Consider the following 21340-nt stretch of genomic DNA (forward strand, 5'->3'; position numbering starts at 1 on the left):
AGCCGTTGTAAGGCCCGCCCCCCTGCATCCGGACGGGCGGACCTGCCTGTGTGCGCCTGCGCGGCGGTTGCCGTGGAGACCAGGGAAGCGTTGGGCTACTAACGACCCGGGCTCGAGTGGCGGGCAGGGAAGAAAAGCCGGTACTCCCTGGCGCGGCTGAAAGCCATAGCGACTCCGCTCAGCGAGGCTCCCCAGGGCTACGGGGTGTTCGGTTTTTCCAGAACCCTTCGGTGTTCGGAATAAACATGCACCCCGAGACTTTGGAGCCCGCGGCGGAGGGGCCAGAGGAGCAGGACTGCGTGCAGGAGCCCGGCGTGGAGCAGGGCGTGGAGGAGTCTGCGGGTGACCACGGGAACGCAGGCCAAGGAGACCGCAAAGAAGGTGCCGACCGCGGCCCCAGGGAGGTGACGGGGGCGACGGGCTGACCTCAACACCACATACCTGCTCTTCACAGCCAGCAATAAGGATAATAATAATAGCAGTAGCGGCCCACACTTATTAAAGGACGCCTGTCAAGCTCTCACCGCATTTGAGCCATACACCTGCCCTCTGCGGTAGGCACTCCTCTCCCTATTTCATACAGATGAGCAAACTGACACTTAAAGAGGTTATAGAACTTGCTCCAATCAGATTACCCTCAGCCAGTGAATGACCACAGAGAATCACACCTGGATAGTCTGACTGCGGAGCCGAATCCTTACCCCACACACCATTCTCTCAGAGCCCAACTTTTTTGTGTTTTGAATGTATCCCTTTATGGCTATGACTATGTAAGATCAAAAGATGTCTCGACAGGACATCCTGAGTGAATTTGCAGTGTCCAGTCCAATCAATGCCTGACCCACGGTAAAGAGAGTGAATGAAGAGCTGGTGGTTTTGGGGTCAGCCGGTGACGCCCCGCCACTGTTTCCCAGAATGAGCATAGAAAACAGGCTTCAGCCTCTGCTCCCACGTGGCTTGGGTCCCTAAAGGAAACATTTTAGTGACTAAAGGAACTACTCGGTTTATGTTTCATTTTTTGAACACAGTCAACAAAAATATATCTTGAGCATGGACTGTCCAGACAAGCCCTGTATGAGGAGCTATAGGGAAAGCATGTTGCTCTGTGGAAAGCCACTCACGCTGGGTTCAAATTGCGGCTCCGCAACTGGCCAGCTTTGTGGCTGTTGGCCCAGCGGCTTAACCTCTTTGTGGTGCAGTCTCCTCATCTGCAAGCAGGAATAATTATAATTAGAGTTTCTGGCACACGGTGGGCCATTAATACATGGTAGCATTTGTTATTAATGTAATCAATTATTATATACATTGAGCGCCTATTCTTTATTTCACAAACCTTTATCTAGTGTTTCCTATGGCTGAGCATTGTAGGCAGTGGGAAATGGGGAAGTGTAAGACAGTCCCACACACCCAGTGTTTAGGAAACACACAGACAGCAGAAGCCAGTGGCCCTTAAGATTAAGTGCATTTGAATTGGCCAATTTTGGTTGACCTTTAAAAAAATTACGTGCATTTGAATGTGCTAATTTCCACCATTTTTGTTTCTTGTTTTTCCTTTTGAGAACTTTAAGAACAGAGAACATTATAACAATCCCGCATGTATGGCCAACTGAACTGAAAATGATGAATATTTCTATCATGTTTATTTGAAGTATTTTTCTTTACTCGAAGTCTTTTTTAATTAAAGAAATAAAACATTTCAGATAAACAACATTCCTTCCCCTCCCCCCTTCATTCCTAGTCTCATTCCCTTCTCCCCAATGCATAACATTGGTTCGTGTGTTTTTAATTAATATATAGTAACTTGTGCTTATTATGAAACTTCTTGCTTTTTTCACTCGATGTATGTTTCTTAGAATTAACCATATTGGTGATGTAGCTCCAGTGCATTCTTTTCAAAGGCAGAATAATAATCCATTGTTTTATTTAACCAGTTCCTATGGATGGACATCTGCATTGTGAAGAGTTTTTGGCTGTTACAAATAATGTAACAGAAATGAATAACTTTGTGTACACCTCCTTGTTCACCTGTACAAGAACTTTTATAGAGGACCTACCTAGAAGTGAAATTTCCATAGGTCCTTTCCATAGGTCCTATACATTTAAAGAGAACTGGTTGGTGTTCCCTACTAAAAGCAGACAGTAATCAAGTTGAAATTGGGGGAATTTTTAAATACTTTTCTTGATCTCTACAGACCCAATCTCTTATTTTACAGAAATTAATGATCCTAAGGAAACGTGTGCGGGTCCTTCTGACACATCCTACCAAAGCGAGCAGAAACAGAGTGGTGACAGCAGGTCACATAGTTGCTTAGAACACCAGAGAGATGACAAGGAAAATTATGGCCCCAGGTATGTGGGAATGATCCTGCCAATTATAGCACATATTTGCCCAGTAAGGGAGATGGTGTAATCACCCCTTTGACAGATAAGGAAATTGAGGTTCATGGAGATTAAATAGCCACTGTCTGTAGTAGTGGAGTCAGGACGACTGATTACACTATTAAAAGTATTCTTATTAGAACATATGTTGCAATTTTTACAAATGCTGAAAGTAATATTAGATGAGGCCCTGAAAGCTATACAAAAAAAAAAAAATGAAGAACTTAAAATAGTTATCAGGTACATAACATATGGTGGAATTTGGGGAAGGAATGGATGTGGTAAAGAATTTCTGGAATATATTTTAGAGCTGACAAACTCAAATTTCTTGTTCATGTTTTTCATTTAACAGAATGACTAAAAGTTTCCTGCAAAAACTCTGCAAGCAACACAAGCTTTATATTACCCCAGCATTGAATGATACACTGTATTTACATTATAAAGGTAAGGATCTGATAGAGGAGATGTCTCAGGTCAGGCAGAAAGACTGATGTTATAAAAAATTACTTGTGGGGGGGGATCATCTGGAATTCTCACATTATATTGAAGTAGAAATTTCAGAGTTTAGTGGAGGTTTACAGAACAGCAATAATATTTCTCTGAGCAAAGAGTCTTACCCGACTAGAATTTATGAAGGGGTCACTGGCTCTATGCATACGAGGGAAACACATTGTTATCTTTTATTTAAGATTTCCATAAACTTAATAATTTTTCGAGCCAGAAGCTAGTTGTAAATTCTTTGGGCTTCTCAGGGATGTATTGTAAAGGATTGAAAACTGGCATAGAAAACAAAGGATGAGGGTCTTGGGGTGCCTCTCAAAATGGAGAAGTATGAAGAGTGGCATCCCTGAGGGCTCACATTTGGTGTCCAGTATCACATATAAAAGTTCAGGTTCATAGACAGAGCTATTTCTCCCAATGCTAAAGAAGAGAGATAGCGCCCAATCTGGGCTGAATGGGGGATGCTCCACTTGCCTCCTAAGTTGTCTATGTGTTCATTTGTTTATTCAGTAAGTGTTTACTGAGGGCCTTCTGTGTGCCTGGCACTGTCCTGGTGCTGGAGACACCAAGATGGATGCCGTGAAGATAGCTTCCTGGTGTCCTGGGGGACCAGGCAGCCCCTGGAAGGGGCCCCGGCCAGGGAGGCCCAGCAGCATAAATACCTTACCAGTTCGGAACGACTCCCAGATGGTCTCCTTACCTCCACGTTGTCGCCTCCAAAATTCTCCATCCGTTTTCTAAGGGTAGCGGTGATAAGATGACATAGAAGGGCAGATCCCCGGGGGGGGGGGGGGGGTCAATGTTTAATAGGTGGGAAGAAGAAGGGGACCCACTGGGTTGGACCAAGTAGAAAGATTCGGGGAGGTAGAACAAGGAGAGAGGTGTGCCCATATTACCTACCACTGTGTAACAACTTACTCCCACACTTAGCAACTTAAAACAAATTCGTCATCTCACACTGTTCCTGGGGGCCACGAACCTGGGAATGACTTCTGCTGGGTGGTTCTGGCTCAGTCTCTCATGACGTTGCAATCAAGCTGTCAACTATTTCTTTTCCTAACTTTCCATTTGGATTCCCAAACTGAAAAATAAAATAAGAGCCACAGTTTGCATTAGCGTCAGGCGTAGCTCCATCCCAGGATTCGTAGTGCTTCTTCACGAGGCTGCGCTCTCCTTTTCTTGGCCCCACTTTCCTCTGATTCATTTCCGGCAGGTCACCCCTCACCTCCACCCACACCCAGCCAGGAAGGGAAGGCAGCTGCTGCAGAGCTCGGCTCCCCCTAGCCAGGCTGGCCCCTCCAGCAGAACGACCAGCTTTTTTCCAATGGAGCCAACCATATGCCCCAGGATTCACCAAGTGGGCCCCCACTTGGCTAAGCGTGACCAAGCCCGAATAAATCACTGTGACTCTGAGAGCCATGGGGGTAGTTATCAGATAGGATGTTCCTCAAAGAAAAGTGGTGTCCCTAGAGGAAGAAGGCATGGATATTAGGCAGGGAGACAAAAACCACGGTGACCCCTGTGTTTCTTATCTGTGGGGAATTTAATCGACACCCCATTCCTTCTCGCTAGGTTTCGATCGCATTGAGAACTTGGAAGAGTACACGGGCCTGCGCTGCCTCTGGCTGGAGTGCAATGGAATACAGAAAATTGAAAACCTGGAGGCCCAAACCGAATTGCGTTGCCTCTTCTTGCAAGTGAACTTGCTTCATAAAATCGAGAACCTAGAATCTCTGCAGAAACTGGATGCTCTTAACCTCAGCAACAATTACATCAAGACCATTGAAAACCTCTGTGAGAATGCCCCACAAGGGGTCTTTCTAATCGCCATTATGTCCACCACTTTCCCCTGGGGGAGGTTCTACGATGTTATGTAACATTATGGGCAAGAAACAGTTTGATACCTTTGTTGCTTACTTCTGCTGACTTCCCCTTCCAGCCTGTCTGCCCGTCCTGAACACGCTCCAGATAGCGCACAATCACTTAGAGACGGTGGAAGATATTCAGCATCTAAAGGAGTGTTTGAAACTTTGCGTCCTCGATCTTTCCCACAATAGGCTGAGTGATCCCGAGATCCTGGGCATTCTGGAGTGCATGCCCGATTTGGTAAAACACCCCCCCCAAAAAACTTGCATTTTTAAAGTGTTCTTTCGATAGCAAATCTCTCTTCTTTCTTCTGCTTCATTCCACCCTCCCAACCTCTCTCCTTCCTTTCTTCCCGCCGTCTTTCCTCCTTTCACACTCTTTTCCCCTTTGTATTTTTAGCTGGAGTATATTAAATGCCAGATGCCATATCATTGCACCCACAGATCTTTCAGTGTGTATCTCGAAGGACCCTTTTTTAGCAGAATAAAAATACTATTATTCTATCAAAGATGTTATAATAACTACATCTAATATGCAGACCATGTTCCGTTTTCCCCCTTTGTCTCAAAAAGGCGTTTTGACCATTGGGTTGTTTAACTCCAAACCAGATCCGCATATGGTACTTGGGTTATCTGTCTCTCGAGTCTCTTGATCTCTCACTGTTCCCCTTCCCTGTCCCCGACCCCCATCCACCCCATTAATCGTTGAAGAGGCTGGGTCCTTTCTCTGGCAGTGTGCCACATTCTGGAGTTGGTTGATTGCATTCTCATGGTGTCATTTAACAGGTTCTGCTGTACCCAGTATTCCTCGTAAAATGATAATGGAGCCAGGTGCTTTATCAGATCCAGGTTCAATCTTTAACTTTGGGGTGTGGTGTTGCATCACATCCTGCGGCCTGTCATATCTGGTGGCCTCTCTTTTCCTAACTTTGAGATTGATCAGTGGACTCAGGTGTTGTCAGCCTGATCCAGCCATTATGTCCCCCATCCATCTTCCTCCCAGTTGTTTTAGCAGCCACTGAGAAGCATTGCCGAGATGCCTTATTTCATTAGGGCACACAATGATCATTTTCTAATTCTCTTATTCCCTCTGCATTTATTGGTTGGAATGTTTCTACAAAGAAGAGTTTTCCCTCATCAACTAATGGTTCCCTAATATCTGGTTCATACAGAAAAGACCGGGATAAATATCTGGTTCTTTCTTTTTATTTATCAGTTTTCAGAGAAATGAGTCAAGAACCTAGCAACAATCAATGGTGGCAATGAAGGGTTTTTCTTTGTCGGTGTTATTATGAACTCATGGATTTATACATATAGTATTTGAGGTGATTTAACCCTTGCTTTCATTTTACTATTGGATGTTCAAATGGTCCCATCTTCGGGCCTGTGACAACCCTCCAGTTGGCACCCATGTCCTTTCACTCAACCCCAGTGGCCTTTGATGGCTGCCTTGCCTTTTAGGGTATATGCATTACCATTTGTACTAGTAAAAAAATTTAAAATAGCACAAAAAACCCTTGAGTTCACCGTTGACTGCTTAGAGCATGGGTAAGTAAGGAAAAAGTGAGTCAATTAAAAAAAAATAGTTTAAGTAAATGCTGCAGAGCAGACTGTTAAGGACTGTTTAGAATTGCCAGCACGTGGTGACAATATAAAGCTGTATTACAATATGTACTTTTTCCCCCTCACTTGGCTGCCATAACAAATCACCACAGGCTGGGGGGCTTAAACAACAGGAATTTATTTCCTCATAATTCTAGCGGTTGGAAGTCCAGAATCAAGGGGTCGGCAGAGGTGGTTTCATTCTGAGGCCTCTCTCCTTGGCTTGTAGACAGCCATCTTTTCCCTATGTCCTCACAGCCTTTCCTCCATGTCTGTCTGTGTCCTAATCTCTTCTTTCTGAAAGGACGCCCGTCACACTGGATCAGAGCTCACCATTTGTGACCTCGTTCATCTTAACCACCTTTTTATAGGCCCTCTTTCCAAATACAGTCACATTCTGAGGTGCTGGAGGCTATGACTTCATCATATGACCTTTGAAGGGACACAATTCAGATCGTAACAAAAGCAGCCTGCCTTAGACTTTGTTTTATGATTGCTTTTCGTCTCCACACCCCCTGTACCCCTTTAGTGCCTGCACCTAAAGTACTGGCTCCTACCACCCCAGGCCCCACAGGACAGGACACTATGACAATAATGGTGAAAGCAGTACAAGAATGAACTTAGGGAAATGCTAAATTAACTAGTTCACAATATGTGTATTTTCTCCAACAACAAAAACCACTTTAGATGTGAAAAATGTTTCATCTGCGTAACCGATTTTAAATGGTTTGCCCACATGTCTTCTTAACTGTGCGCCTTCTTTGAGTTTCATAAGCAGGAGAGGAGGTGACGGTATTTAAAAATTGGGTGGGGGGCAGGGGGGAGGCATGCCGTCACTGCTGTATCCCTTTCTCTTTCCTGGTCCCCATATGACATCTAGGAGATCTGTAGGCCTGGTGAGAAAGGCCCTCACAGTAGATAAGCAGGCACTTTGCATCCTTTCCCCTTAGTCACTGCTTCTTCTCTGTCTAGCCGTTGTGTGTGTTTTCGTAAAATGGATCCCGGCTGGGGAGGAGAAAAAACAGTTAGACTGAGATTAATTTCAGTAGGAGAGATTGGGTGAGCAAAACTCCTATAATCGCTGCCCTTGGAAAAGGCCTCAGGAAATGTTTTCCAGTATTGTTCTGCAAGGCCAAGGAGACTGCCATCTGAAGCTCAGAAAAGAAAGGGCTGCCCAGTTATCAGGACAGTTCTGATGACACAAAAACAATGATACCCTCCTCGCTTCACTAATAAAGTCCTTGGGACACGATGAGGTTGGCTCTTCCTCTTGATTGATTTATTCTGAGAGCACAGCACATATGAAACATTTAAATCACATCCACTTTTTAGTAATTAATTTGGTTCTGCCCGTCTGCTTACAGCGTGTCCTGAATTTGATGGGAAACCCGGTTATTAAGCTCATTCCTAACTATCGAAGGACAGTCACTGTTCGACTAAAACACTTAACATTCCTGGACGATAGACCAGTTTTTCCAAAGGACAGGTAAGGAAAAGAAAAGCCTTTTGATCACATATTAATATACAACAGTGAAGCATGCTTATGAAATGTTTTTTAAAACTCTATGATTTTTGGAGCATTTTCACACATTGTTAAATGTTCTTTAGAAATAGGTTTAGGGCTACCTAATTGGTCATAGTAGGAAATTTCTCTATCGTTGAGCCCTTATTCATAGGTTTTGTTTTTTTTTTTTTTTTTTTATAATCCTTTGATAAATATCTTTGTGTATAAGTCTCTGACCTCATTGCTGATTCTTTCCTTCGGATGGAGTTCAACAAGTTGTATTATCGGACTAAAGAGTATGGTTTGAGCCCTTTTTGAAGGTGCTTATAAATATGTTTTAATCGTTTTCTAGAAAGCTTGTAACAGTTTATAACTTCACCAGATTTTTCCATGTAAAAAAAAAAAAAAAGAAAGAAAGAAAAAGCTTTGCCCGGTGAACTGATGAGTGAAGACGGTATCTCCTTTTAAAGTCGCATTTTCTGGTAACTGATGAGGTTCGTCACGTTTACCATCCTCGTTGGACATTCATGTTTCCTCCTCTCCGTGTCATCCATTCATGACTTCCTCCCAGGTTCCTTTTTTTCTGGCAGTGCCGTTTCTTATTCATTCATCAGAGCCCTTTTGATATTAAGAATTTTGGACCCGGGACTGCCATGTATATTGTCACTCCCTGTCTGTATGTTTTGCATTGAAGTCACTAGTCATTCTAACTTAGACTAAAAACTTCAGTAACATGGACAGCTTGAAGGGAAGTGCAATCTGAATTTTGAATGATGCAACATTTTGAAAGAAATATACCTGGCAATCTGTTTTTGAACTCACAAATTTAAGTCAAACTAACAAATATTTCAAATAGAAGCGAGAGCAGAATTGGGCAGAGAGGCACCTAGTTCCCCGGGGCACCCAGCCTTGGGGGTGATGGGGGACAGACTGGTGCCGGCATGCTGACGTCAAAGCCCAGCTCTGCAGCCGCAAGTTATGTCCACTTGGGGGGACATAACCTCCTGAGCCTCACACTCCTCATCTGGAGAGGAGGAATAACACGTGGGTTATTCTTGTGAGGACCTGTGAATAACACGTGGGGCTTGAGCAAGTACTGGGCTCACAGGAGGAGTGAACCAATGGGAGCAGCTGTTGCTGAGGAGTCCGAGCCCCACCCTGGGGCAGCACTGACCACCCTGGGGAAAGTATAAGCAGGGATAGGAGGTGGACCCTCAGCAGTGAGCCACACCGCCCTGTACAGTACAGCACCGCTCCAGTTCAGGAGTCAGGGTTGGAATCCTAAGTCCACCGCTCACTAGCTGGTCCATGTTGGGCCTGGCTGTTGCTCTCTCTGCCTGGGATGAGCTTCACGGGTGTTTGCAGGTATCTCTGCTCACCTGCTATCTTATTAAGATCTCCATGACTGATCACCCTATCTAAGTAGTACCCTTCCCGCCTGGTGTCTCTTCAGCCTGATTTATTTTCTTAGGATACAACAGCCTCTAACATGCTTGTTTCCTTGTTTAGGGTCTGTCTTTCCCCATTAAAGGACAGCTCACACAGAGAGTAATGTCATCTCCAGTATTACCTGTGGTCTCCACAGCCCCAGAACAATTCAGCCATTTAAAGTGTACAATTCAGTGGTTTTTAGTATAGTCGCAGAGTTGTGCAACCATCACCACAATCAATTCTAGAATATTTTCATCACCCCAGAAAGGAACCCTTGTCCATTACCAGTCCCTCCCCATTTCGCCCCCTCTCCCCGCTCCTGGCAACCACAAATCTGCTTTTCTATCTCTGTAGATTTGCCTATTCGGGACATGTCATATAGATGGAATCATACAGTCTGTGGTCTTCTGTGACTGGCACGTTTCACTTAGCATGATGTTTTCAAGGTTCATCCACCTTGTAGCAGGTGTCAGTACTTCATTCCAAAATAATGTTGCAAAATAATATTCTATTTGGATGTGCCCACTTTTTATTTATCCATCGGTTGATGGACACTTGGGTCGTTTCCACTTTTTGACTCTTGTAAATAGCACTGCTGTGAATATTTGTGTGCAGGTTTTTGTGTGGACTTTTTTTTATCAACTCATTTGGGTAAATACTTAGGAGGAAGATCGCTGGATTATATGGTAAGGCTATATTTCTGATTGCCAAACTGTCTCCCAAAGTGGCTGCACCATCTTGCATTCCCACCAGTAATGAATGAGAGTTCTTTGTTGTTCCACATCCTCACCAACAGTTGGTCTTGACAGTGTTTTGGATTTTAGTCATTCTAATAGGTATGTTGTAGTATCTTGTTTTAATTTGCATTTCTCTAATGTCATATGATGTTGAACATCTTTTCATATGCTTATTTGCCATCTGTATATCATTTTCGGTGAGGAGTGTCCAGATCTTTTGTCCACTTTTTTTTATTGTTTTATTTTTGAATTTTATTAGTTCTTTGGATACAAGCCATATTCAGTTATCTGTCTTGCATATATTTTCCCCAGTCTATGGCTTGTCTTCTCATGCTTTTAAGCTTTGCACATTTCAAAATTATGTTGTCTTTGTATTATTGAGTTGGGAAAGTTCTTTATATATTCTAAATACAAGTCCTTTATTAGGGATATGATTTGCAAATACCTTCTCACATTCTGTCTTGTCTTTTTACTTTATTTATGGTATTCTTTGTGTTACAAACATTTTTAATGTTGATGGAGTCCAATTTCTCTATTTTTTTCTTTTGTCACTTGTGCTTTTGGCATTACATCTAGAAGGCTTTGCAAACCAATTGACTTTAGAGATTAAAATATACATATGTTAACTTCTGTCCTTGCAGCCACATGTCCTATGTGCCTTTGGTTTGATTTGGGGGGGAAATGAACAAGTTTGGTCAGATAGTATGTTTTGCATTTACCTTTACCTGTGACCATTCAAAACTCCGTGATTTCTGTTTCTTTATTTATCCTTCCACACAGAGCTTGTGCAGAGGCCTGGGCTAGGGGAGGGTATGAAGCTGAGAAAGAGGAGAGATGTCAGTGGGAGAGCAGAGAACAGAAGAGGATCACGGACAGCTTGGAGGCCTTGGCAATGATCAAGCGGCGGGCTGCAGAGAGAAAGCGGCAGAAAGAGAGCCAAGAGAAAGGTACGTGCTCGAGACCAAGATGCTACCCAGAGCTCTGTGTAGATTAGAAATCCAGGCTGTTGAACTCAGTCTTTCATCTCTGGGTTTTGGTTGGAGCGGACGGAGGGTTGGACCATTTACTCACATACCTGCAGATCCAGTTGCACTGGGCGTCTCCAAACTGCCGGGGCAGTGAAAAACCCAGACAAGTATGTGTAGTTTCAAACCACTTCTAGTGATTAAAACACAATTTGTTAAAATAGCCTCAGTTTTCCAAAATAAATGATATATTAGTTTTCTATGACTGCCATAACAAGTTACCATAACTGTAGGGGCCTAAACAACACAAATTTATTATCTTACCACAGTTCTGGAGCTCAGAAGTCTGACACGGGTCCCCCTGGGCTAAAATCAAGGTGTCAGCAGGGCCTGGTTCCTTCTGGAGGTCCCAGGGGACATTCTGATTCCTTGTCATTAAGGAAGACAGCTTGTTTTCCCCATTCCTTGGCTCACAGCCCCTTCCTCCATCTCCAAAGCTAGCAGCACAGCATCTTCAAACCTTTCTCTAGCTCTGACCTCCTGCCTCCCTCTTTTGAGGTCCCTTGTGATGCCATTGGGCCCCCCAGGATAGTCCAGGATAATCTTCCCATCTCAAGGTTCTTAATTCTAATCACAGCTGCAAAGTCTCTTTTGCCATGTGAGATCACATACTCACAGCTTTTAGGATTAGGACACCACAGCTTTGTGGGGCCATTGTTCTGTCTACCGCAAATGAATATTATGACCTCATATCAAAGCAGCATGATATTGTACAATACCATAAATAAAATCAAATCACCAGCATGTGTACTGGGGGCTCCGTCAGTGCCCTTTATGCCTCATTTGAATCAGAGGGTTATGGTAATCTTGATTTTTTTTTAAATTGCTATTAAGGTTTTTCATGATTACTATTGCCCCTTTAATCTCACATTTTTCTGCACACAGAAAGGTCTCACCACCCATTTAGTTGGGGGGGGCACTCATAAATAAATAGGTTTCTGTACATAAACCTCAGGCCCAGATACACACACTTAGATACACGTGGAATGAGCAGGCAGACACTGTCAGAGATCCCAACAGAGGGAGAGGATATGGTTCTGCCTCCTCCAAGGAGCCCAGTTCTCCTGGGGAGGCAAAGAAGAGTGCCAGATACCCGGATGTAGAATTAGGGTGTCAATCGGGAAATTAGACAAGGTTAGCTGGGCTGGGTGGGAGCATATCAAGAAGGGCCTTGGAAACCAGCTTTGACATGGCAGCTGACAGTAAGTCGTGGGCTATGAAGGATAGATAGCAGTCAGGAAACAGTGTTAGTGGCATGAGCTTGGTGGCGGGGATGGTTGGATGAATAAGGGGTGGGGGGGAAGGTGGTCCTGCACGTGGGGAGCCAGGAAGGGAGCTGCAGCCCCAGGGCTGGGGAGAGACCTTCTGTGCAAATCACAATGGCAGGACCAGGGCAAGCCTGGGAAACGTTCTTGTCCCCACGGACCCTCCGTCCCTCCGTGCTATTCTAGGATCTTGGAGTCTCTCTCTTGCCTTCCTTCCTTGCTCCCCACCCCCACCATTTCAAGATGGTCTGTTAGTTGTCTATGACTGCCGTAACAAGTTACCATAAATTTAGGGGCCTAAACAACAAAACTTTTTTATCTTACCACAGTTCTGGAGCTCAGAAGTCTGACACGGGTCTCACTGGGCTAAAGTCAAGATGTCAGCAGGGCTTGGTTCCTTCTGGAACCTTCGAGGTGATGGGGCAGAACCAAGTATGGCTGCTTGCTGCCCAAAAGCCAATACCTGAGAGACAAGTGTCGGGTGGAAAGGAAAGTTTATTTTATTCAGGAAGCCGGCAGCCTGGGAAGATGGTGAATTAATGTTCAAAGACCATCTTCAAAGTCTGGGACGAAGCAGAAGAGTTTTAAAGGGGAGGAAGGAAGGAGGGGGGTAGTTCCAGGGAACTGAGAGAGAAGTCTGTGTTTCTTTAGTCACAGATAACACTTTTTCATATCAGACTCCTGGGGGGGTGTCAGCAGCTGGTCACAGCTACCTTGTGGAAACATTCTTTCCTTCTGCGAAACAAACTCAAATTCTTCTTGAGACCCTGAAGTTATCTCCTGCTTGAAAAAGAAACAGCACATCAGCAACACAAAATTATACTATGAGACCAAAGGATTTGAGCTAGAAGAGCTGTTAACATGTGAACAAAGGCCTAATTAAGAATTAAATTATTTAATTCTAGCTGCCAAAATACCATGGGCCCTAAAATTACAAGGAGCTAGGCTACATGTATGTCTACTTTCAGGTTTGGCGTAAATGAACCTGTCCCTGCCCCACCCAATCTACTGCCCTGAGTCTGCTCACTCCCAGTGCCCCTGGTCAGCATTTGGTAGATGGAGGGAGGGAGTGAGCCCGGATCCAACCCCAGAGAGCCTGTGGGATCCTGGGGATGGTGCTCAGGGCTCCTTCACAAATAAGAGCCCCCTTCCCCATTCTATACTCAGAAGAGCCAGAGTCCCCATATGTGTTTTTAAATGACACATTGTTTTTCACCTGATTACACAACGTGAATACACAGTACACATAGGAAACATAGAAAAGTGTAACATAATTGCAGCAAAGCCACTCATTATTTCGTGTGGGTATTTCCTGGCTTTTCCTCATACATATAATATATATTTTTCTTTTAAATAGAAAAATGGCATAATTATATTTGCCTACTCTTTTGAATTAACATACTATATTTTCCATTAAATGGCCTTTCAAAACAACATGTTTTTTCCCAGCTTTTCATTTTGATAGTGTTCAAATTTTCTGAAAAGCTTAAAGCATAGGAAAATGAAAAGCTGTTGTGTCTAGATCAGATGGTTTTTAACACTTACACACACACCTACACACACTGTCCACTTCTGTTGAACCATTAGAAAGTGAAGGCAGACACTGTGTCTCTTAAACCCAAATACTTTCAAGTTTATCTCCTAAGAGCCTCCTGTATTTTCTTAATGGCTGTGTCCAGATTCCTCTCCTGGACATTTAGCTCCATTTACTTAGCAATCATAAACAATGGTTTGATGAACACCCCCGTGGGCAATTCTTTACTGGTCCCTGACAGTTCCCCATGGTCACTCTCAGCAGTTTGCTGAGTGTCCCCAAGACACAAGACACGAGATGTGGAGATACCCTCGTCTTCCCAGAATGCTTCCCTGTTCACCTTTGGACTTCTCTTATTCAGGGGAGGTGCCAGCGCCAGACAAGAAGGAGAACGTGGATGTTGATGTGGAAGGGAAGGCAGAGCCTTGTGAGGATGAAGAAAGGCAGCAGGAAATGGAGCTGTTTGTCAAGGAAAGCTTCCAGGCCAAGGATGAGCTCTTCCCGGAAACGCCAAGTCTCTTAGAGGATCTGCCTGCAGAAGTCAATGCAGAGGTTGAAGACCAGGAGCCACGAGGGGCTCTCCCACCTGAGGCCCCCAGGGCAGCGACCCTGGGAGCCGCCTGGGAAGGTACTGTGATCTAGATCACAGGTGCTGGCCCAGGCCGCACTCCCAGAATCACAGCCTCGGGATCATGCATTTGTGGGACCTGGGCTGGTTTCCACTTCTGGTTGCTGTTCCTGTAAGATGAAGTACACACATCATCTCATCAGCTAGAGCAGCGTGGCCCATAGACATATAGCGGGAGCCATGACTACATTCTCTAATAGTCTCATGAAACAAAGTAAAAAGAAATGGGTGAAACACTAACAATATATTTTATTTCACCCAATATAGCTTAAATATAATAACTTAAATCAGTATAAAATTATTAATGAGATACTTTACTTTTAGGGGGCACTTCCAATCCAGTCTTCCAATCCAGTATGTATTTGATACTTAAACAGCACATGGCAATTTAGATGATGACTTTTCAACGGTTAAAGTGAAATGTAGTCCTACCAAAAGAAGCGAGTTGTTTTATACTGCTTCCGCTTTTAAATTTACTTCATTAAAAATAAAAACAAATACAATTAAAAATTCAGTTCCTCAGGAGTACTGGCCACATTTCAAGTGCTCAGTAGCCATATGTGGTTCTGCCTACCATAGCGGATAATGCAGATCTAGGAAAAGGAACCCGTCAAGTTCTAGCCAAGGTCCTTGGGTCCTGCCAACTGACAGATAACCACAGGACTCACCTGGGATGCTGTCCTGTTGCTATGGTATTAGTGAGAATGAGGCAGACCTGGCACCTGCCCAGTCCACAGACCCTTGGGAAATGGGATCATTCTGTCCCCAGCCTGAGCAACACGTGAGGTATGCTTGGGGAGTTTAGCTGGTCTGGCGCAGTGTAGTTCTCCCAGAATGGAGGTTCCCCACTGTCTGGGAGAGACCTAGAACTGCTGATTTATGTGTTGTCATACCTACAATTCTTGCATAATTACTCGGTCCCTGTTATTTCTTGCTTTGAGATCACACCTGGTCTAGCAGTAGAGTTTTCCATGAGTGAAACTGGCCTTCGCCTCACTGAACAAAGGGCACATTTCAAAAGGAGTGGCTTAATTGCAGCATCTGAGGTCGGGAGACGGAGACAAAATCCAGATCTATGTTTCCAACATGCATGGGTACACAGTGAAGGCCACGGCTTCACAGGCTGTCTTGTTTAGCCTTCTCAACGTTACAAGCCAGGTGCTATCATCATTGCCCCATTTTTATGGAATTGGAAACGGAGGCTCAGAGAGGTGAAGTAACTTATTCCCAGTTGCAGAGCAAGTAAATGGTAGAGCTGTGTTGTGGGGCTGGGGTCATCCAAATCACCCACAGAAGCCCTGTCTGCATGCTTCCTTGTTTCATCCTGAACTGGTGCCCCAGTGTGGCTCTCTGGGTCAGGCCGGGTATGGTCATTACTCAGGTGGCACACTCTGGACCTATGTATAATGAGAAAAGTTGGGCCATTACTCTCTAATGTAATAACTGAAGCCATGAGACTGAAGAGAAAGCAGAGAGCAGGACCCAAGGATACAGCCTTGGGAAGCTTGAAAAGTGGGGGCCTGGAGGAGGAAGAGGAACCCGATCTTGATTCCATATTTATTCCCAGGTTAAGCTTGAGATTGTTTGACAGGCCTCCCTGACACTTGTGCAGTGCTCCCAGGCATGTGCCCCGAGGGACAGGCAGTCCAAGAGGGTGGTGGGTTCTGCCCTTCCCAACAGGGCTATGTCACTTGACTCTCCAGCTTGCCTCTTCTCCAGCTTCCAAGTTGGCCTTTGACGTTATCACGTTTCTCAGTCTCCTTGCCCATCCATCAGGCCTTTTCCAAGGCATGTGTATTCCTGTGTATTCTGCCTTAATTCCTGGCTGGCACTTCCCTCTCGTTGGAGTCGTCTCTGGGTCCCAGAAGGGGGAAAGCTCTCTCCTTTTCCCTTCCCTTCCCTTTCTTTTCTTTTTAGACATAACCCCATCCTAATCTGGGGATTCTCACAGCTCCTATCACAGGGGCTGGCCTTTCAGGCGAAGGAAAGCATTGTCTTTCCACCGGTTTTGGAATCCATGACCTTGGCCTTGTGAACCTGACTGCTGCATTTAAAACTAACCTCAAGGTTAATTCTTTGTTGTCGTTCCTTAGAATTGACTCCTCAGACGGTGGCCAGTGAAGGTGCATCAGGTGCAGAACTTGATGAGGATCTGGAAACCATTATGCTGGACACAGAGGAGAAGCTCTTCATCGATGTATGTAGATAGTTCTTTCATTGATGTATCTAAATACCGTGTTTCCCCGAAAATAAGACCTGGTCTTATCTTAAGTTTTGCTCCAAAAGATGCATTAGGGCTTATGTTCAGGGCATGTCCTCCTGAAAAATCATGCTAGGGCTTATTTTATGGTCAGGTCTTATTTTCGGGGAAACATGGTAGTTCCATGAGGAGATAACTATTTGCTTCACAGCTGATAAAACAGGTGATCAGATGCAAACGTTCAAAATCCTCACTCCCCTAAGTGTGGACCTTGGACCAGCGGGCGTGGCATCCCCTGGGAGCCAGTTAGAATACAGACTACCAAGCCCAACACAGACCTACTGATCCAAATCTGCATTTTAATAAGATCTCCCCAAGTGGTTCATACATGTGCACATTCAAGACTGAACAGCGCTGCCCACATGATTCCCCTTGAACTACATAGGTCTACAGAACTCTTGTTTTCCCAGAAAGAAATATTACTCAGCAATTCTGTCCAGCTAGCCTTACGCATATACACAATGGTTGAGAAACTTATATGTTATCATCAGAGCCTCCAATCCTCTATGGACAGCTGCCCAGCAAGCGGTTGCTGCCATTGTTCTGGGCTGTCACTTCTTCAGCAGCTTGATGTGACTGCCCAGTTCAGCCAGGGGGGTGCCTCGCCCTGGGATTGATCACAGCCTCACAAACCCTCACCTTCCTGACGCTGCTCCCATTTTGGTAACAGTCTTATATGCTTGGGCCCAAGGAACGAGCACCTGTTATCACCACCACCCCCAGGAACTAGAGTTTGGTGGGGCAAGGAGTGGGGAGGCGTTTCCTTGCACCTTTAGCCTCCTCAGACCGAGTAGACAGCTGGTGTTCACTCTGTCCTCCTGGAAGGACGGCCCTGGCCCTCTGCCCGTGAGTGAGCTCGTCAGTTTAAACCCGTGGGTACAACTTTGCCCCCTGCCCACTTCCTTGATAAATTTCTAAACTGTGCTTCATTTCTAACTTCACAGTTGCACGTGGCTCAGTAAGACTTAAACTGAGCATGGTCAATTTTCAGAATGGCTTTCTAGTTTTCTGGGCATACGTACTAAGGAACAGAACTGGGCAATTCATCTTTAACATTTGAGAACCAGCTATATAGAGGACAACTAAGAGCTAATACTTACTGTTCTTACTCTTTGCCTGGCACTGTTCTAAATACATCTTGTATTGACTGATTCAACCTTCCAGTAACTCTGAAAGGAAGATACTATTCTCATTCCTATTTTACAGATGAGGAAATTGAGAAACAGGTAGGTTAAGCAACTTGCCCAAGGCTACACAGCTAGGTGTCGGTGGAGCAAGAATACCAACCTAGACAGTCTGGCTCCAGAGTTCATACATCTAACCACGCATTGGGTTGCCAGACTCCATGCTGGACCAATTGTTAGACATAAAGATACCAAAATAACACAACACAAAATCCTTCTAGTTTTGTGGCGGTCCAAAATATACTTATTTTATACCACAGAGTCCTGAGACTTATTTGTATATAAAAGGTGCATTTGGTTTGGGCCCCATCATGTCCCCCCAGGTCACCTGGCTGTAGCTCCAATGACAAAGTCGAGTGGAGAAAAGTGTGGAAATTCTTCAAACATGTCACGCCTTCCAAATCTCATTCAGTGATGAGACCCAGATACTTGAAATGGCAACGTGTGCGTGCGCGCGTGCTGAGCATGTGTGGGGCTGCCTGAAGGGTTCGCATCATTCCTCATTCCCCCTCCAAGCTTTGCTTGCGCAGAGTTCAGGCGTCCTGGACTGTCACTGCATCTGTCGCATCCCTCCAATGTTCAGAGTGTGAGTGTCCTCCTGGTGACATGGCCTCCTTTGCTCTTTCAGGACCTACCAGACTTGGAAGATGTTGACGCAGGCGAATTTCTGGAAGGCCAGGACAAGGTTATAACACAAGCTTTCCCACAACCGGCATAATTCCACTTTCACATCCAGTCTTCCCACTTTCAAAGTGTATCTCCTTCCCTTTGAAAGTGGTCTTTGTGCTTAAAGCGTTGCACACCCCTTATATTTTCACCTTTCAGAAGGAAATGTAGCTGTTGGCTGTTGCTCACTTCTTCCGGGTTTTATGATTAACCACTTGGGTTTTCTTGAACATATTTTATCTCTGATTTTTAATAACTAGGCACTTACATCATTACCTGACACTTTTCTGCCCTTCCGATGTATTTATATGTTCATCCTATGAATGTCTACACTAAAGCAACACAGAGAGGGAAGGACAGATGGGGGAGGAAGGAGGCGTGTAAGAGGCACAGTGGGGAGTTCTCCCAACGTGACCCTCCCTCCTGCCCACAGCATTACTGAGCATCCACGTCTGCCAGAGCCAGGCCCTCAGGGAGAGGAAGGGTAAGACAACCTGGGCTCAGCACTGAGGAATGGAACAGACACGAGCCACAGTTCCCCTGGGGCCTGCCCTCCAAGGGGACTAAATCCAGGTGGCTGGATTAGGCTTATGCCAGCCCGAGGCCAAGCCTCAAAGATGAGCCCATTCAGGGACCGGGGAGGGGTATAGGTGTAGCCAGAACAGCGTGGGCAGGGGCAGTGCAGCGTGGAGACCCAACAGAGAGTGGGAAAGAAGTGCAGACATGGCTATAGAGCTCGCCATGACTTTGGGGCTCAGAAACAGCTGGCCAAGGGTGTCCATCCTGAGGCACAACTTTCCAAGGACAGAATGCTCTACTCCCTCGGGCCTTTCTTATATGTGGCAACAGAGTATCTTGTGCTAGATGAAAGTGGAATTAACAGTGTGCATTTTAGTGACTTGTGAAAACAGAAATGTTCAAATACATCTTTTTTTAACAGACAATGTGCTCTCCAAAGATTACAGCCATCTCGAGCTTAAGTGATGACAGTGACCCTGAGCTGGACTACACCTCAGTCTCAGGGCTGGGAAACACGTCCACAGACACCCTTTCACATATATTCGCAATCTCCAAGGACACCTCCAGGAAGGCTGAGACTCCCTTTACACACATATTGAAAGCAGCAGCAAAGAGCGACTTGGAAACCCAAAGCAAAGAAACCAAGTGCCCACGCCCGCTGATTCAGGAGCTCAATGACGACGAGCCTTCAGGCCATGTACCAATGCCCCCAACCTGCAAAAGGGACGCCACACCACCCCTCTCCAGTGAGGATGGGGACAGTGATCTACTTTCGGCCTCTCCTCCAGGTAATGCCACCCCACTCTCAAGAACACAGGGGCTGAAAGCTTTGACAGTGAGGAAATGAGCTGTTGACCCAAGCCCAGGGGTGCGTAGGCAACGGGGCATTCACCCTAAGAATCCCGTGTTCTTGGACTGACCAGACATGGCTGTGATCACGCTCCGAACGCATCGTTGAAACAGCCACTTGCTGGCCTGAGCCAATCCATTCCGGGGCGGGTGGCATCTCTGGGCTACTTAGGGCCGTGCAGACCTCAGCAATCTTGTTCACCGGGTGTAGATGGGGGGCTGGGAGCTTGCATTTTTCAGCCCTTTGGCCTTTCCAGACCAAGGTTTCTGAGGCAGAGAGGGGACCGGTGACACCACAGCTGGGAACGTGGGACAGAACGAGGGTGGCTGCAGGCTCGAGGGAATAGCCCCTCCATAGTGAAAGGCCAGAATCCAGATGGGTAACATGCAAGATGGTGCTGGCAGGGAAGGGAGGTTCACCAGGCAGGGACAGCGTCCAGAGCAACTGGCTGGGTGGACAAATGAAGCCACAAACTGACATATCAGCCCGGCCTGGTGCTGGGGGCCTGAGCACGTGACCAGGGAGATGCATTTGTGGGGGAAGCTGGCTAGTGCTTACTGATAACTAGGCAAACTGTAGCTATTTGTTCAGCAACTGCCTTGGGGACCCAAGTCAGGGCGTCTGCTGAACCTGGACAATTCCTGCTCTTACCCGACACTCCTCGGTAGCCAGCTTTGTCTCTGAACACAAGCTTTCGTGGCTCACTCAAGGCCTGCACATGGGAAGAAATAAGGGGGTGACCACACTTCCCAATACTGAGTTACCTTCTTTCCTCTTTAGGAAACCACACTGGAAAGGATGGAGTGCCATCTGAGATGGAGCCCCAGGAGGCTGCGGAGCCCAAGGTAGAGGAGCAGGAGGACATTGAATACGGCTTAGACTGAACCCCCAGCAGCCCCTCTGCCCTTGGCCAAACAGGAAGCCACTGCTGGCGCCGGGGGCTGGGCTCCCCTTCCTTCCTGCAGTTCCTGGGCGTGCATGCCGGCCGCACGACTCATCTCTTCTATGCTCTCAGCCTCTGCAAGTGTTCCCTGTTCTCAGCACAGGCCATTTCCCCTGGTCATTTGTGCTGGAAACCGTGTAACCGTAAATGTCTCATCTGAACATTATAAACATTTTAGTATCCACACGAGATGTGTTACTAGATTATTTAATATCCGCGCGGGTCATGTGATCGTATCATCAGGTACCCTGAGACAAGAGCCTTCTTCTCTTCACGGGTGAGTAGAAATCTAGATCAGATCCTGGTGTCCTGTGAAATTTCAAGTGGGTGTTTTCCTCACGGGAGAGCAGAATCCTCCACCAGAACTGCAAAACTTGCAGAAGCGAACTTCATGCCTTAGACATCAAATCTACATGTGTACACCTCCCAGGCTAAGAAGGTTTATCA

General features: G+C 45.7%; 1 protein-coding gene across 1 annotated transcript; it reads left to right on the top strand.

The window, feature by feature from the left end:
* Nucleotides 1-78: 78 nt before the first annotated feature.
* On the top strand, nt 79-20866 carry DNAAF1 (dynein axonemal assembly factor 1). Its single transcript, XM_033128911.1, has 12 exons — nt 79-381; nt 2214-2349; nt 2732-2823; nt 4453-4674; nt 4820-4986; nt 7712-7833; nt 10800-10966; nt 14205-14471; nt 16565-16668; nt 18544-18600; nt 19522-19888; nt 20731-20866. The coding sequence occupies exons 1-12, from the start codon at nt 246-248 to the stop codon at nt 20832-20834; spliced, it is 1941 nt and encodes a 646-aa protein (XP_032984802.1). The 5' UTR covers nt 79-245; the 3' UTR covers nt 20835-20866.
* The last annotated feature ends 474 nt before the right edge of the window (nt 20867-21340 follow it).

The sequence above is a fragment of the Rhinolophus ferrumequinum genome, chromosome 15 (genome assembly GCF_004115265.2).
Source record: "Rhinolophus ferrumequinum isolate MPI-CBG mRhiFer1 chromosome 15, mRhiFer1_v1.p, whole genome shotgun sequence".
Lineage (NCBI taxonomy): Eukaryota > Metazoa > Chordata > Mammalia > Chiroptera > Rhinolophidae > Rhinolophus > Rhinolophus ferrumequinum.

Bases quoted from the DNA above. Each gene is read 5' to 3' on its own strand.
- DNAAF1 (XM_033128911.1), top strand. From the start codon at position 246: ATGCACCCCGAGACTTTGGAGCCCGCGGCGGAGGGGCCAGAGGAGCAG. The intron at 382-2,213 runs GTGCCGACCGCG...CTTATTTTACAG, and splicing joins CCAAGGAGACCGCAAAGAAG to AAATTAATGATCCTAAGGAA. The intron at 18,601-19,521 runs GTTATAACACAA...TTTTTTTAACAG, and splicing joins TTCTGGAAGGCCAGGACAAG to ACAATGTGCTCTCCAAAGAT.